This window comes from Prionailurus viverrinus, chromosome B1, assembly GCF_022837055.1.
Source record: "Prionailurus viverrinus isolate Anna chromosome B1, UM_Priviv_1.0, whole genome shotgun sequence".
NCBI classification, from domain to species: Eukaryota; Metazoa; Chordata; class Mammalia; order Carnivora; family Felidae; genus Prionailurus; species Prionailurus viverrinus.
The window spans coordinates 139,819,250-139,836,402 of NC_062564.1; the positions used below are offsets into that span (position 1 = coordinate 139,819,250).

Here is a 17,153-nt window from a genome sequence, read left to right on the forward strand (position 1 = left end):
CCTCATTTTCTTTATAAGCAAAACACAGACTTCTGTTGCACACTTGGTGCACCAACCTAACTTCAGGTTTATTACTAAGAGTGGGAACTCTTAGCAGCAAAAGTTCTCAAGCATGGCCAAGATATTGGCAGGGTAGTTCATGAAAGTCATCTTTGCTTTTCTGTTATCCAAATTCAATGGCCAATTCGCAATGCTTTCTTACTCACCTCAGGAACACTTTCCTTGAAATATTCTCTTCACGTGGCTTCTGGGACCTCCCTTTCTCTCATTTCTTTTCTCACGCTGGTGGCTCTACCTCAGTCTTCATTGCTGGACCCTTCTCATCCTCCAGCCCTCTCAGCATCAGGCCGCTTCAGTCCTTGATCCCTTTTCTGTCTACTCACTCCTCAGTGGGTATCATCAAGCCGGAAATATCATCTGATGATGCCCCAGAATCATACCTCCAGCTCTGACCTGTTTCCTGAGTGCCAGACTCCTAAATTCAGCTGCCTGCTTAGCCTATTTGGACATCTACAACATAACTCTATTTGGATATTTCATAACCTGCTCTGTACCCCTGCACCCCCACCTCTGGCCCCCACTCCAGCTTTTCTTCTCTTGGTGAACGCTAGCTCCATTCCATAGGTCAAAACACTAGCATCATTCTTGAATCCTTTTTTTTCTGCCACACACCACACTCACCCCATTAGCAATTCCTGTTGGCTTTACCATCTAAATAGATCCAGAATCCAACCACATCTCACCACCTTCACTTCTACAATCCTTAGTTCAGGCTACTGGGCCTTACTTCCCCTACCACCGGCGCTGTCACGGGTCATTTTTGACACTTTTTTTTTTTTTTAATTTTTTTCAACGTTTATTTATTTTTGGGACAGAGAGAGACAGAGCATGAACGGGGGAGGGGCAGAGAGAGAGGGAGACACAGAATCGGAAACAGGCTCCAGGCTCTGAGCCGTCTGCCCAGAGCCCAACGCGGGGCTCGAACTCACGGACCGCGAGATCGTGACCTGGCTGAAGTCGGACGCTCAACCGACTGCGCCACCCAGGCGCCCCAGACACTTTTTTTTTTTTAAAGCTTACTCTGACTGCTGTAAACTCCATCATCTGACTCAGAACGTATCCCTAGGCCCTTACCATCATCCACTAGCTTCACATGATACGGCCCCCATCTCTTCTACTCCCCACCTCCTTGCTTACTCATTCTGCCAGCAACCCTGCCCTCACTGTTCCCAGAACATCCCAGGTCCCGCCTAACTCACGGCCTTTGTACCTGTTATCCTGCAGTCTTTTGCCTGCAGATAACAAGTGTGGCTCATTCCTCCCTCTCTCCACTGATACCGCCGCTCAATTGTCAACTTATGAAAGAGGCTTTTCCTATCCACTGGGTCTAAGAAAATCACACCTCTCTCTGTCACTCTGTCTCCTCCTTTATTTTTCTTTTTAGTGATTATCATCACCGCCTGACAAATTATCTCTTGTGTATGTGTGTAATTTGTTAAGTGATGTGAGACTAATGAAACTATTTTCCTGCATATATACATATACTTCTTATTCAATGTCAAAGGAGAAAGAATGGGGGAGGGTGGAAGGGAGGAAAAGAAAAGAAACTCAGTTGTAAATGGATCTGAGAAGTTGGTCCTAGTGTCGTGTTTTGGCTTTTCTTCAGCCCTCCCTTTTCCGGGATTGACCAAATGATGACCTACAATTTGATTCTCAAAGGAATTGAAAAAATGGATTTTCCCAGAAAGATAACAAGAAGGCCTGAGGATTTGATTCGCAGGCTTTGCAGGTGAGAATGAAAATTAAAAGCCCTAGTTCCTGGGGAATGTGTGAAGTGTTCTCATTTCTGTTTCCATGCATTTTAAAATTAGGTAGGGGCGCCTGGGTGGCGCAGTCGGTTAAGCGTCCGACTTCAGCCAGGTCACGATCTCGCGGTCCGTGAGTTCGAGCCCCGCGTCGGGCTCTGGGCTGATGGCTCGGAGCCTGGAGCCTGTTTCCGAGCCTGTGTCTCCCTCTCTCTCTGCCCCTCCCCCGTTCGTGCTCTGTCTCTCTCTGTCCCAAAAATAAATAAACGTTGAAAAAAAAAATTAAAAAAAAAATTAGGTATAGGTTTACTTTTTGTACTTTTCTATGTAGCTAAATCATATTTAAAGAAAGTCATTTTCTGTTTTGTACTGGGAATTTGAGTTTACTTCATGTTTCAGAATCATAGTACGTACTTCCAGTTTAAAAGAGATCCACATTTTTCAGCTCATCTTTGAGAATCGCCTTTATCTGTTAGAGGGCAAAATGAACCTTAGTTTAATAAAGGATTATCAACTTACCACCTTGTTATTTTGAGAGAAAATCAGTGGTGATGATCAAATGTTCCTAAAAGCCCTCTCAGCCTTCATTTAAAAAAAACAGTACTTCTCTAGCCTTATTTTAAATTATTCTAAATTTCTGTTTACCCTTAAAAATAATTTATTGGAGAACAGAAGACTTCTGGACTTTGTGTTTTAACTTTATTTTGTCACTGTTTTCTTTTTTTTTCATATTTGAACTTTTTTTTTTTTAAATCATTACCATTGAGTAAATTTAGGATGTGAAACCTAACTGTGGGCTGCCGACAAATTTCTGCATGTTTCTAAGATTCCAGCTCAGATGTAAATGATTCTCGAAAGCTTTCTCTGGTTTCTTAGCAAAGTTGGTAAGATAGCATCCTCCTGTTGTTTTAAGCATTTATTCATAGCTCATTTAAAGAACTGGGGTATGTACGTCTATATACATACACACATGCCAGAAAGGGGCGTGTGGTTTTCATCTCCCTTTACTGAGCTGCCTGCTCTGTGGATATTGTTGAATAATGAATGAACAAATATATATATAAAAAATGTTAAATTTTAATTTAAAATTCACTGAGGCATAGTTACTATAAATTGCCTTTTCAAAAAACATTTTTTTTTTTTTTTTTAGGCAAAATCCAACGGAGAGACTCGGAAATCTGAAGAATGGAATCAATGACATTAAGAGACACAGGTACATAGCTAATTCTCTGCCAGAAAAAAAAAAAAAGAAATTTATAGAAAAAAAATGAAGCTTCTCTCAGTAGGTCACAAGGGTCCCTTTACGGATGCTCAGTTTTTCCTTTTTGGTGTTTTTCTTTTTAATTTGTGTTTTACTAGGTGCAGTTACAATAATCAGTTTCATTTCTTTACTGTTGGAAATTCACATCAAGAATGGATGAAGTTCTAAAACAAGTGACAAAATCACGTCTTTAAGTTATAGTGACTTAGCTTTTTATACACTGCTATTCTTATTTTTTTTAATATCAACTTGGATTCTATAGACGAATTAATTTTTAATTTTGACCTTTGATTTATGAGTAAAGTACAATATAGTCTCTGTTGTCAATATTAAAGAGAAATCAACTGTTAAATAGTGTTCTTTTTTAGTTTTAGTAATAATATGTATTTATTTTAAATATAATTTTCCTCGGACTAGCTCTCCAAATTTTGAAGCCTAGTGTTGTATTTCACTTTTGGGGTAAAGTACATTGATTTCCACAAAACCTCAAACAGTGTTTTAGCCTTATACAGTAATCTAATATGCATCTCTTTGGTTCTGTGGATTTCTAAAGCTGGTCTTTAGAACCATTGGTGACTTGCGTGAGTTATCCTCTTTGATGTGGTTGCATATGAGGAGTTAAAGCCTTTCAGATTTTTTTTTTTTTTTTTTTTTAGAGAACGCAAGCAGGGGAGAGGGCAGAGGGAGACAGAGAGAGAGAGAGAAAGAGAGAGAGAGAGAGAAAGAGAGAGAGAGAGAGAGAGAGAGAGAGAGAATCTTAAGCAGTCTCTGTGCTTAGCGTGGAGCCCCATTTGGGGCTCAATTCCATGACCCTGGGATCATAACCTGAACTGAAATCAAGAGTCAAACGCTCAACTGACTGAGCCACCCATGTGCCCCCAGATTTTTTTTTAAATTGATGCCTAGCTAAATCCTGCAGTCCTCAAGATGTTTTAATTTTCCTCATGGTATACAGATATAAAATATCGCCTGTTGATAGTACTGTTGATAAAAGAAAAACTAAATTTGAGAATTTCATCATTGAAAACATGTGAACCCGCTAAAGTGTTTTCTGTTCAGAAATGAAAACACCTCTCAGTATTTCATTCCTATCTGGATTTTTTTTTTTTTGTACTGAAGAAGCAGAGGCATATAAATGCAGCATGGAAATAAAGGGAGAGAAGCTTCTGAATAGAAACACTATTCATTTTGCTTTAACAGTAGTGGTGCAGCTTCAAAAAAAAAAAAAAATCCCCTGCTGCCAGCCCTGCTCCATCTATTCATGAACTTACTTGAAATAAAGCCATGTATTCAACATTGTAAATTCATATTGGGCCTTGCCTTAAGGGTGTGTTAGGAGGGAGGGAGGATGATACAGACTCCTCTGCGCATTTAGAGACATCAAAATGCTTTTGGTATTTTATCGTTCTTTGTGATCCTTTGGATTGCCCTCAGTGTCAAGCTCCTTATTTGTCTTAGATTCCAATTTATCTTTCTTTCTCCATGCTGTTATCACAATTTCTGTTCTCATTATAAAATGACACATAAGCCCGCTATTCATATTAGGCAAACAAGTGTCCTGTCAGTTAAAGTCATTCTTCCAATATTATTGTCCTCCTTTCTCTCATTAAAGAAGCGTCTTCAATTTTGCTCTGGGATGGTTGGGTTAACAGGCTCTGGCTGTATCTTTTATTTCTTATTTACCTGAGGCTCATTTAAATGTGGCTGTCAAATTGTGATTGGATGCACATACAAATTGATACTAAAGGCTTTTCTCACATCAGCGTGGTAATGAAGAATTTTGAATTTCCTTCCCTGTGGGGATTAATTTACCCACTCTTCTTAACAGGCAGGATGTTCTTTGCCGCATTAGGGTACAGAGTGCCGCACATGAGATAGAGGTCAGTAATGAGATGTACCAAATTTACACAGTGCCGTTCAGTGAGCCCCAGGAGCTCAAAGACATCATTTCATCTGATTTTTGTAGTGCTTCTTATGATACAAAGCTGAGGCAGGGGGGACCTGAAAAAGAGATCTCTCCCTGCCTTCAAGTAGGAGGGTTCTAAAACCTTCCACATGTCTCCAAGGCTTAGAGCTTCCCTACTCAGTGTATTCTTGGACTGAAAAAGAATATCTTTCTGAAATTTGCCATCAGATTTTCCCACTCCTCTCTAAAGTAAAACATATGCTTTTTTCTTAGAGAACCATTCATTTTAAGTTTGTATTTAAAAACAATACAGTTTAACATGGCCTGTTGTTGGTTGTCCATTCTGAGTTAAGTCACCTGAACTAAAAATAATCAGAGTGCCTCCCTCCCCTATTTCTGAGCTAACTTATAAACTAGGCACCGATCACGTCTCCCAACACCTATCTGAAAAGAGGGATAATATATTTGTAGGGTGCAATTAAATCTTTCCTGCTAGATAGGGGAATAATTTGTTTCAGGTGTCTTAATGTTACCATTAATAGGTCTAGCCACTAAAATTACTTTCAAAGAATAGCTTCTACGGGGCTTCTAAAAATGAAGAAGCAATTTATGTGCCATTGCTGCTAATATTTTTTTGGTGAATATTTTTCCCACATGAATGCATGCTGGCACTGGCATTACTTAAAATGTGGTTGGTGTCAAAAGGCCAAGTGTTAAGTGAATGGCCACTCATGTTAAGTAAATATTGCCATAAGTCAAATTGTAACAAGTACTCAGCGAAAAATGTATAGGCTCTTTGATTCGGTAGAGTAACAGCAGTGATTTTTATTAATATTTATGGAGTAGCTTCTGGGTAGAGAGCACTGTAAAATATGTTAAAAGAAATTGTGGCGATATCTGGTGGCAAAAGAAAAGAATCCACATAACTGTGCACCTAGAAATCCCTAAAAACGGAGCCTCAGTCTATGCAAAGAAGCTGATGGGTGGTTCAGGGAGAGGACTTCTGTGGTTTTGTAGCAAGAACAGAGGAAGCCATACAGTTGGGGCTGCTGTCTGACTTTCACTCTTTGATTCGTGTCTCAACAGCTTTCACTAAAATGGCCCTTTCGGTTAAGAATGGCATCTGAAATGGAACGTACTAGAGCCTTCCCTCTGTTTATAGTACTTTTTGTCTTGCTAAGCTTAGACTTGGAATGGGGAAGCCAGAGACTGAATGAAGACCAACTCCAGGGGTGGGAAGAGATTAGAAAAGATGGAAGAGCATAGGGAGCCTGGGTGGCTTGGTCAGTTAAACATCCCACTCTTGATTTTGGCTCCGGTCATGATCTCACCATTTGTGAGTTCTAGCCCCGTGTCAGGCTCTGTGCTGTCAGTGAAGCCTGCTTGGGATTCTCTGTCTCCCTCCGTCTCTGCCCCTCCCCAGTTCACATTCTCTCTCACTCAAAAATAAATAAATGAACATTAAAAAAAAAAAAGATGGAACAACATAACTTCTGGTGTGGCTCACAGACAGGAGTGGGACAGCCTCCCAAAATCACCCAGCCTTCAGCCTCACATCTCTACCAAGGCCCTGCAGCATCAAGGCCCCCTGTGGTCATGCTCCACACAGCAGCCAGAATTATCCTTTGGAAGTGTGCTTAGATTCCGTCATTTCCTTAGAACTTTCTTTTTTTTCTTCTTCCTTTTTTAAATCTTTTTTTAAGTTTATTTATTCTGAGAGAGAGAGAGAGAGAGAGATTGAGAGAGAGAGGCACAGAGCGGGGGAGTGACATAGAGTAAAGGAGCAAGAGAATCCCAAGCAGGCTTCTCACTGACAGTGTGATGTCACTGAGAGTGACTTTTTTCCTCTTCCTACTTTGATTTGAAACATTTTATTAAGTTTGCTTTTTTAATTTATTCTGAGAGAGAAAGCAAGTGGGGATCGGGAGCAGAGAGAGAGGTAGAGAGAGAATCCCAAGCAGGCTCTGTACTGTCGGTGCATGGGGCCTGATGCAGGGCCGAAACTCACAAACCGTGAGATCATGACCTGAGCCAAGATCAAGAGTCGGACGCTTCACTGACTGAGCCATCCAGGTGCCCCTGGCTTAGAACTTTCTGATGGCTTCCCATTAAGCATAAAATCCTGATTCCATACTATGTTCTACAAGGCTTACGTGGCCTGGCCTCTGGCCAGTTCTCAGATACCTTATTTTTTGTTCTAGTTTCCTCTCCATTCACCACCCCTCAGATCATTTCCATCACTTCCTTTCATTTAGGGCCTTGCCACGAGTTTTCCCATGGATCTCCCCTCTCTTCATTCCAGCCAGTCCTAACATCCAATCTCAGTTACCCGCCACCACGTTATTCCCTTTTATCTTCCTAGTCCTTACTAGTATCTGAAATTAAGTATTAGTATTGTTTATTTGTTTTGTTTATTTCCTTGTAAACTCCTACCAAAATATAAATATCCTAAAAGCAGGACCTTTGTTTGTTTGTTTGTTTGTTTGTTTTTGATGCCTGGGACCAAACTGACTTTCCATAAATTGTGCTGGCGAGCTGTTCAATAGAAAAGATCAGTGGGTATAGAAGAGTATTATTACATGTTCCTTATAAGATTCCGAGAGACAGAATACATTATTTACATCCAAGAGAAGCAAGGCCTCCTTACTTCTACTGTTGCATTTCCAACCCACCAAGTTTGATATGTGTCCTAAAGACCAGATCATTACATTTATTTATTTATTTATTTATTTATTTATTTATTTATTTATTTTCTTCTTTTTTTAAAAAATGTTTTTATTTACTTTTGAGAGAGAGAGAGATTGGGAGAGAGCAAAAGCAGGGGAGGGGAAGAGTGAGAGGGAGGCAGAGGATCTGGAGAGGGAGGCTGACAGCACAGAGCCTGATGCAGGGCTCGAACTCATGAACCCTGAGGTCATGACCTGAGCCAAAGTTGTACACTTAACTGACTGAGCCACCCAGGCAACCCCAGATAATTTTATTTTTAGATTAATGATGTGGAAGCAATAAATAAAAAGAAAATTCATCTGGCCATCAGCTTAACCTCATTACAGATGATTGTAAAATACATTTTTATCTTGGAGCTTTTTGTATACAAATCACCAAGAGCACCACCAAGGTGGAATGATATTCTAAGACATGATAGGAAGAGGTTATGCATAAGTGTCTTCTCTTGAAGAGTCATTCAGTTATTCAACAAACATTTATTGGGGCGCCTGGGTGGCGCAGTCAGTTAAGCGTCCGACTTCAGCCAGGTCACGATCTCGCGGTCCGGGAGTTCGAGCCCCGCGTCAGGCTCTGGGCTGATGGCTCAGAGCCTGGAGCCTGTTTCCGATTCTGTGTCTCCCTCTCTCTCTGCCCCTCCCCCGTTCATGCTCTGTCTCTCTCTGTCCCAAAAATAAATAAACGTTGAAAAAAAATTAAAAAAAAAACAAACAAACATTTATTGAGCCTGGTTTGATGACTAGTCTTGCTCCTAGTGTCAGGGACACAGAAGGAAAGCAAACAGATGAAAATTCTTGTCCTCATGGAGCTAGCATTCTAGCGGGGAAGATAGGATGAACAGGATAACTAAGTAAAGTATATGGCAGATACATCAGATAGCAGAGAACTAAAGCAGGAAGGAGGATAAGAAGTGGGGTGGGGGGTATGGAGGTGACATGTTACATTGGATGGTCAAAGAAGACCTCACTAAGAAAATGATCTTTGAGAAAAGACCTGACAGTGTTGAGGGAACAAACCACATGCAAATCTGGGGAGAGAACCATCTAGCTTTGAGTGCAGAGGTCTGCAAGTGGGAGCATCTCTGCCTTGTTGGAAGAATGAGGAAGAAGAGAGGAAGGAAAGTAGGAAGGTGGTGAGTGGGGTATGGGGTGGTGGTGGAAAGGGTGGTGTGCAAGGCCTTAGGGGTTACAGTGAAGTCTTGGCCTTTCACACTGAGCAAAATGGGAAGCATTGGGGGGGGGGGCGTTGAACAAAGGTCTGACGTGATCTGACTTATGTTTTAAATGATCACACTTGCTGCTCAGTGATTTTCTGTGGACAAAAGCAGGAAGACTTCTTGGGAAGTTATTGCAATAATACAGGTGAGGAATAGTAGTGGCTTAGCCCATGCTGGTAGAGTGAAGGTGATGAGAATTTTTCACATTGTGAATTCAGATAGATTTTGAAGGTAACACTGACAAGATTTGCATTTGGACTGAGGTAGAGATGAGAGAAAGGATAACTCCAAGGTCTTTGGTTGGAACAACTGGAAGAGTTGAGGCCAGCTCGTTGGGAGAACATTTGGACCTCCAGTGTGGGCCTGCTACATGCTAGATGCAGGTTAGACACCTACTTAGGAGATGGGGAATAGCAGCTGTAGCTATTAGCCTGGGAAGCAATGGAGAGCTCTTGATTGGAAATAGAAATGGTTAACCAGTGTATAAATGCTATCCAAAGCTGTAAGACTGAATGAGTTTACCCAGGAAATGAGGGTAGTTGAAAAAAGAAGGTTCAAGGACTGAGCCCTGGAGCACACCGATTTCCTATGGAAATAGCAGTGGGAAAGGAGGGACAGCACCCAAAAAGGTAGGAGAATAACATGTCTTGGAAGCCAAGTGAAAACAGTATTTTAGGAAGCCTGAGTGATGAACCATGGCAAATGCTCATAGGTTAGGTAAGACAAAAACAGAATTGAAGAGTTCACAGGAGTGAAGGGGGTGAATGCTGATTGCATTCAGGAGAAATACAGGTGCAGTCAGGAGAAAATTGGTAAGTAGAGGGATTAGATCATCCTTCCAAGGAGTTTTCCTGTGGTGGGGGGAGAAAAATAAAGTGAAAGTTGGATGGGCACTCAGGTCAAGGGAGGGCATTTTGGGGGTGCCTGGGTGGCTCAGTTGGTTAAGCGTCTGACTCTTGATATTGGCTCAGGTCATTATTTCAGGATTCGTGAGTTTGAGCCCCACGTTGGGCTCTATGCTGACAGTGTGGAGCCTGCTTAGGACTCTCTCTCTCTCTCTCTCTCTCTCTCTCTCTGCCCCTCCTGTGCTCTCTCTGTCTCTCTGTCTCTCTCTGTGTCTCAAAATAAATAAATAAAATTTAAAAACAAAGGGAAGGTGTTTTTGTGGTTGGAAGAAATAAAATGCCCCCATACTGATGGGAATGATCTAGCAGGTAGACATTAAAGATTCAAGAGAGAGGACAATGGCAGATACATGCCTCTGAATAGAGACGTCTCCAGGATCAAGTACCCGGTGGAGGAGCTGAGCTGAGCTTACCGAGTTAACCCTGGTGCACCAGGGATGCAAGCACGCGGATGTGGACAGGCAGGCAGATATGCTGGTAGGGGATTGTGGCAACTCAGTTTTTTTCAGTGAAACAGGAAGCCAGGTCACCATTTGGGAGTGAGGATGGAGGTGAGGAAGGTTTCTGGAAGTTTGAGGAGGGAGGACCAAGTATGAATTATGAGTCTAGGGGAGTGTGACAATGGGTGGGACAACAGGGAAATCTAGACCAATTGCTGGGCAGCATTAACTGCCCCCTTGAGGTTAGTGGGCATGGATTTAATGTGACAGCAGACAACCAGACAGACATGCATTTTTCCACTGGCCACTTGCAGCTGCACTGTCGTGGGTGGGGAGAGGGCAACAGAATGGACTGACAGACACCTTGATGTGTTAAGAGTTGATCTGGCAAGTAATATTCCTCTGTACTGTTTTTACTTCTCAGGTGGTTGAATGGTTTTAATTGGGAGGGACTGAAAGCGCGGAACCTTCCATCACCTTTACAAAGAGAGGTATGGTATCTACTCTACTCCATTTGTTCTAGTTTCTGTTTTTATAAGCAGAATATGGGTGTCTTTGTGTGTGTCACAGTTTAGATTTTTTAATCGGTTTTTAAAAGCCTGTGAAAATGTCACAGTAGTTGTGATTATAGGGACTAAGTAGCATTTCTTATTTGATGGCGATTAGCTCAATTCTCAGGAACCAGTTACATATAAATCTAAGTCCCCATGTCGTTGGTGTTGGTCAGACTGACAAAGGGCTCTAGAAGTATATAATATGAATCATACGTGTTATTTAAAATTTTCTAGTTAGCCATAGGAAAATGAAACGGGTGAAATTAGTTTTAATCACTACAGCGTATTAAAAACTTGCCGTTTTGATGTGTCATCGATATAAAATTTTAATGAGATGTCACGTTCATTTTTCCATACTGTTTTTGAAATCCCAAGTGGATTTTACAGTTACAGCAATCTCACTTTGAACTAGCCACCTTCCACGTGCTCAGTCACCACCTGTTGCTGGTGGGACAGCCCAGCTCTAGAGAAAGCAGATCATCTGCTAACTTGCAAGGGGAAGAATGACTCAGGAATGATCTAGGTCAACACCCTACAGACTCTATGCGGTGTTCTTGTTACTGGAATTTTAAAGATCTGTGACTCCCTCGTACATTTTTAGATTGACATCTCAGTGTTTTCATCACATGCTTAAATTATTGTGAAGGATGTGATTTCTAGTTTGTTGTAAATATTGACATTTTGAAGTAAAACATTCCTCCTTTAAATATATGCAATGTGATCTAAATACCAGTGAGATTTGATGCCCATCAGCCACTTAAAAAATACAGACAGTGGGGCGCCTGGGTGGCTCAGTGGGTTAAACATCTGACTCTTGATTTTGGCTCAGGTCATGATCTCATGGTTCCTGAGATGGAGCCTCGCCTTGGGCTCTGCGCTGACAGCTCAGAACCAGCTTGGGATTCTCTATTTCTTCCCCTCTCCCCCCCACCCCACCTTATGCTCTTTCTCTCTCTCTCTCTCTCTCTCTCTCTCTCTCTCTCTCTGTCTCTGTCTCTCAAAGTAAAAAAATATACTTAAAAAATAAAAAATACTGACAGCAATATTACATAATTCTTTTTTCTCCCTGAATTTATATTTTTATATTCCCATCCTATTTTCCCTAAAAAAATTATTTATGTAAAAGTATTCCTATGCTTGCCAGTATTTGGGTATTCTTTAAATGCCTTTGAGCTATAGTTTTCTAAATTTTAAAATCCCTGTGAAAAAACAGAAATTTCTGTGACAACATAAATATTTCTTCTGGATTCAGTTATAATTACATTTTTATAGCATTGAGTATCAATCAACAGAAATATGTTATAAAATTTTAAAGTAAGTATTTAACAAATATTTCCTGAAAAGAGAGAAATGTCACTTATTAAAAAAATGGGATCAGGGGGTGCCTGCATGGTTCAGTAGGTTGAGCGTCCAACTCTTGATTTTGCCTGAGTCATGGGATCGGGCTCACTGGGCTCAAGATTCTCTCTCTCTCTCTCTCTCTCTGCCCCTCTCTCCCACTCATGCTGTGTCTCTCTCTCTGAAATTAAATAATAATAATAAAAATAACAATAACAATAAAAGAATGGGAATGGGTTCAGGGTCCACATCAATTCTATTCCTTTTTAAAATTATATTGGGTGGCTCAGTTGGTTAAACGTCTGACTTTGGCTCAGGTCATGATCTCACTGCTCATGAGTTCAAGCCCCGCATGGGGTTCTGTGCTGACAGCTCAGAGCCTGGAACCTGTTTTGGATTCTGTGTCTCCCTCTCTGCCCGTCCCCTGCTTGTGCTCTCTCTCTCTCTATTTATCTCTTTCTCAAAAATAAATAAATACAAAAAATATTTAAAATTATATGGATATAAATGCTAAGAGCTGTGTTCACATAGGTAAGTGGGAATGGAAGGTTTTATATTAGCAGTGTTGCTTTGAATACCTTATGAGTGATCTCCAACCTCCTCTAAAAACACATTATGACCTTCCATAAGTAGTATTTGTACTGATTTATCAGCTGAGAGTCCAGTTGTGTACTTTTAAATTTTGTTTGCAAGCAAATAATTGAAAATCATCTGATTTGCAAAATAGGTTAATTCCAGAATCATTTCACTCTTTGAACAGGGTCAGTCATATTTTAAATTGACCCTTTGGCATTCTGGAAACTTTATATGGGTCAATTAACCGTATAAAAATCCACTTTTATAAAGTGGAAAAAGTATTTAAAAGTGGCAAATTTTGATTTTTAAAAAATATTTGCTGTTAAAATGTTTTTCAATCTGAAAAAAAAAAAGATATAATTTCTACCACTTTTTCTTTTGGATGTACCTCCTCAGGCCAGGAAGCTTCTATTGAATGTAATGCAGTGACCAGATCCATTGAGGCTCAAAAATGATAATTGGTAGGGGCGCCTGGGTGGCTCAGTTGGGTGAGCGTCCAACTTCGGCTCAGGTCACGATCTCGCGGTTCATGGGTTTGAGCCCCGCATCGGGCTCTGTGCTGACAGCTCAGAGCCTGGAGCCTGCTTCGGATTCTGTGTCTCCTTCTCTCTCTGCGCCTCCCCCACTTGTGCTCTGTCTCTCTCTGTCTATCAAAAATAAATAAATGTAAAAAAAATTTTTTTAATGATAAATGGTCATCTTTTCCTTACATGTAACTTACCAGTGGTTGCAGTATAAAATCGTTGTTCAAATATAAGAAGCATTACCTGTATATAATAGCTTGCTCAGTCAACGTTCTCCTCACCTTTGGTTTAATTCTTCCTCTATTAGCTCAGTGGACCCACAGACCACAGCTACTTTGACAAGTATCCCCCTGAAAAGGGTGTGCCTCCAGATGAACTGTCAGGCTGGGATAAAGACTTCTGACAGAAGAAAAGATGATTACTGCCGATACATACAGAAGAAGAGTGTAAGGACCAATAACCCAATAGTGATCATTTCTCTCTTTGGAGTATTATAATATCTTTTGGAAGACCATTAGGGAAGAGGAATCCCTGGCCATGAGCTGGGTGGACGATGTGGCTATGAAGGTGGTTCTGAATTATAATGTCTCATTTAGATGCTGTGAATTATTCACGTATTCTATTCTTCGCTTTTCTCAAATGCTGAAGGCTATCCTATTCCCCTCTCCACAGTCTGAACCAGTTGTGCTGATGGGGCACCATTTTCTCTGCAATCTGTTGCTCCATCCCAATCATACTTGTCTCCTTTGAATCCTAATAAGGTTTAAAAAGTGTCTTGCCTTTGAGCAACTAAGTCACACAAATGGAAGGAAGAACAGGGGTGAGCTTTAGAAGGCTTCCCCTGTGACAGCAATTCCATGTAAGCATTACGGCATCTCAAAGTCGTGGTTTGCAGAAATCTTTGTAGTCCATACAAGCTCTTGATTTTCACCTGCATTCCACCTAAAAACATGTTAATAGTTTCTGGTGCTGGTCTGGGAAAGGCAAGTTTAAGTATTAGTGGTACCACTTCCTAACATAAATGAGTTAATTCATCCAGCCAGTAATTATATTCCATTGGGGAACTTGGAAAAAATAAAGCAAAAAATATTTTTCATTCTCCTGTGACCAGCTGTGATACCTCAGAGACTTTTCAAAAGCCTTGTTAAAAGTAGTTATAATGTGTGATCAGGTGATGGGCCTTTGGAAAGGTTTTATCTTATATGCTAAATATTTTCCCAATCAAAGTAGAAAACGCACAGGCACAAAATTGTGAAGGCTTTTTCTTCTCATTAAATATGGAGGAGAATAATTTCTAATGGGTCAGGTTGCTGACTCTGAAACCCTGAGATATTTTGGCCAGTTCTATGAATGTTGCTGTTAATCAATCAAGAGTATAGAATAACCACAGTTAATTTTTAATGAAAGTCCCATTGACTAATGTTGATGCACTGTAATCACTGTTGCATCAATAACTTTTTAAGGAGATTTGAGTCATGGATGTGTTTATAATTTTAGATTTTTGAGGTAGGCAAGCACCTCGGGAAGTCATAGGACTTAAGTAAAAGGGACATCCAGGATGTGCCCTTCTGTCTTCTCACAACCTTCCAGATGATGAATAGACTAGTTTCAATGGCATTGGATGCCAGTGCCTAAGAAGTTTACTAGAGAATGTTTTTATGTATCGACCAAAATCCTACCAAATGGATGGGAAGCAGACTTTCTCTGTATCTTTTTGATCTGGCAGAGTAAAAATAACATCTAAGTTCCTGCATTATTCAAGCTTCTGGTTATATTTTCACATGCTAATGTTCTATGGGAAAAGCAACCTCTACCCACTCTCCACCCATATTTTCAGCATTCAGAAAGAGTCAGCTATATGCTTCCTGAAAAGTCAAACCAGTTAAGTGAGGCCCAACCCAAGAAGGTGCATCCTTAACAAACTGAATTTCCACATTTAGAGAATCCTTTTGCTGAACCAAAGAATTTTTGTTTCCTGGAGTAGTATTTTTAAAGATTATGTATTGTACATAGACAAAGCATTTTTAATAGGATCAACATAACCTGCTTAATGAATTTCTAAGATTTTTAAGAGATTTTTATTTGCATTTGGTTTGTAAGCATTGTATGTTTTTCATGTATATATTTTTAAATTGCCCACCTATAAATGTAGAAAATTTATGCATTGGATGGATATTAGAATTATATAGTTATAATAATAATTAATATTCTCAAAGGAGATCAATAGTTGTAATTCAAAAAAGACTTACATACATACAATAAAAACCAACTGAGAGTATTACAGTTTTATTTTGCCTGTGATTGGCCATATCAGTATACAATCTCCACATTTGATTTTATTTTGTTTCCTTTACAGTACTTTATAAAGACGAAGAAATGAACCATCATATAACCCCAATAATTCCACTGTTTCCTAGCTGGGTGACCTTGGGAAACTGAGTTCACTGCTTTGAGTAGAGCACTAGCTTTCTCACCTGTAGAAGAAGGCATGGTAAAGTGGTACCTACTTTAGAGGCCTGTTTCAGGCCTTAACAAAGACACCCAAAGAGTCCTTTGCTGATATCTGTGAAATAATCAATGCTGCATAGGTGGGAGCTACTGTTACCGTCTCTGTTAGAATCAAAGGGGACTTAATAACCATTTAGTCTTGAACCTATATATCATTGATATCTGTATGTACAGTTGTTCCAATTAAAATCAGTATTTATCTTCTTCTTTTAAATCATGAAGTAAAGATGAAGAATTAATCCTCACCAAAATGAAGTGCTTTATTAACAGCTCACCTACATTTCTAAACTCTAATTTTTTATGAATTAAGGACATATATGTGTATATATATTCTTAGAAAATACAGCCTATCGTATTCCTGATCATTAAATCATTCTTGTTCTCTCTTTTCCAAATGCAAGGTTAAGTTTTCATTCTTGAGGCTCTTCTCTTTGGGGCCAACTTTTCACAATTGTAGTTTCTGAATATTTTCTCTAAATATGAAAATGTCTGGAGGGAGAAGAATATAATGATGAAAAGTAAGAGTTTTGAAGTTAAAAAGATCTGGGTTTGAATTCTAGCTCTGCCCAGATTTGTGTGAACAGTAAACCATATCTTTATTCATCTGTAACTCAGAGAGATATACATGTAAAGCTTTGGAGTATTGGGCCAGAATATTAATACTTATAGGTCACTGATAATAACCATTTGGAAATAAATATATACATATATTTCTTTTGGCATAATAATAAATCCTTGTTCTTTATTGCTAGGCATTGTGCTAGGGGTATTTACATCTTTTATCTGATTCACACAAGATTCTAAAGTAATCATAAACATACTGACTGTTGATTGCCCTCAAAGCTAGACATTGGCTTCTATGTGCATTTCATTCACAATTTCACTGTTGTGGTTTTTCATAGCTTAGTCCCAGTTATTATGACTATATAACAACCACAATTTAGTTGCTTAGAACAACAGTCTTATTATTATCCTAGATTCTGTGGGTCAGGAATTCAAACACACAGAGAAGATGGCTTGTCTCTGCACCACAACATCTGGGACATCGGGGGGAAAGACTCATAGACTGGGGTAACTTCAATAGCCGGAACCTAGAATCACCTAAAGCCTTGTTACTCACTATCTGGAGCCTAGGCTGAGGACACTCAAGACTAGGACTTCTGACCAGAGTGCCTGCACATGTCCTCTCCACAGCTTGGATTCCTCACATTGTGGTGTTCTTAAACCAGTCAGACTCCTTTCATGGAATCTTAGCGTTTCAAGAGCAAGCATTCCAGGAAACAAGGGAGAAGCTATATATTTTTTAATGAACCATCCCTGGAGTCACATATTCTGTTGGTGGAAACACTCAAAGCCCACTCAGATTTGATGAGAGGGAACATAGACTTCACTTCTT

At 39.9% G+C, this 17,153-nt stretch overlaps 1 protein-coding gene across 3 annotated transcripts in view; it reads left to right on the top strand.

The window, feature by feature from the left end:
- Window positions 1-15,996, top strand: part of PRKG2 (protein kinase cGMP-dependent 2) — a 105,265-nt gene extending 89,269 nt beyond the window's left edge. For all 3 annotated transcript variants that reach the window (XM_047856397.1, XM_047856398.1, XM_047856399.1), the window contains 5 exons: window positions 1,667-1,789; window positions 2,956-3,018; window positions 10,682-10,748; window positions 13,557-13,695; window positions 15,606-15,996. In XM_047856397.1, the coding sequence (XP_047712353.1) occupies window positions 1,667-1,789; window positions 2,956-3,018; window positions 10,682-10,748; window positions 13,557-13,652 (349 nt within the window). In that variant the 3' untranslated portion in view covers window positions 13,653-13,695; window positions 15,606-15,996. The remainder of the gene's footprint in view (window positions 1-1,666; window positions 1,790-2,955; window positions 3,019-10,681; window positions 10,749-13,556; window positions 13,696-15,605) is intronic.
- The last annotated feature ends 1,157 nt before the right edge of the window (window positions 15,997-17,153 follow it).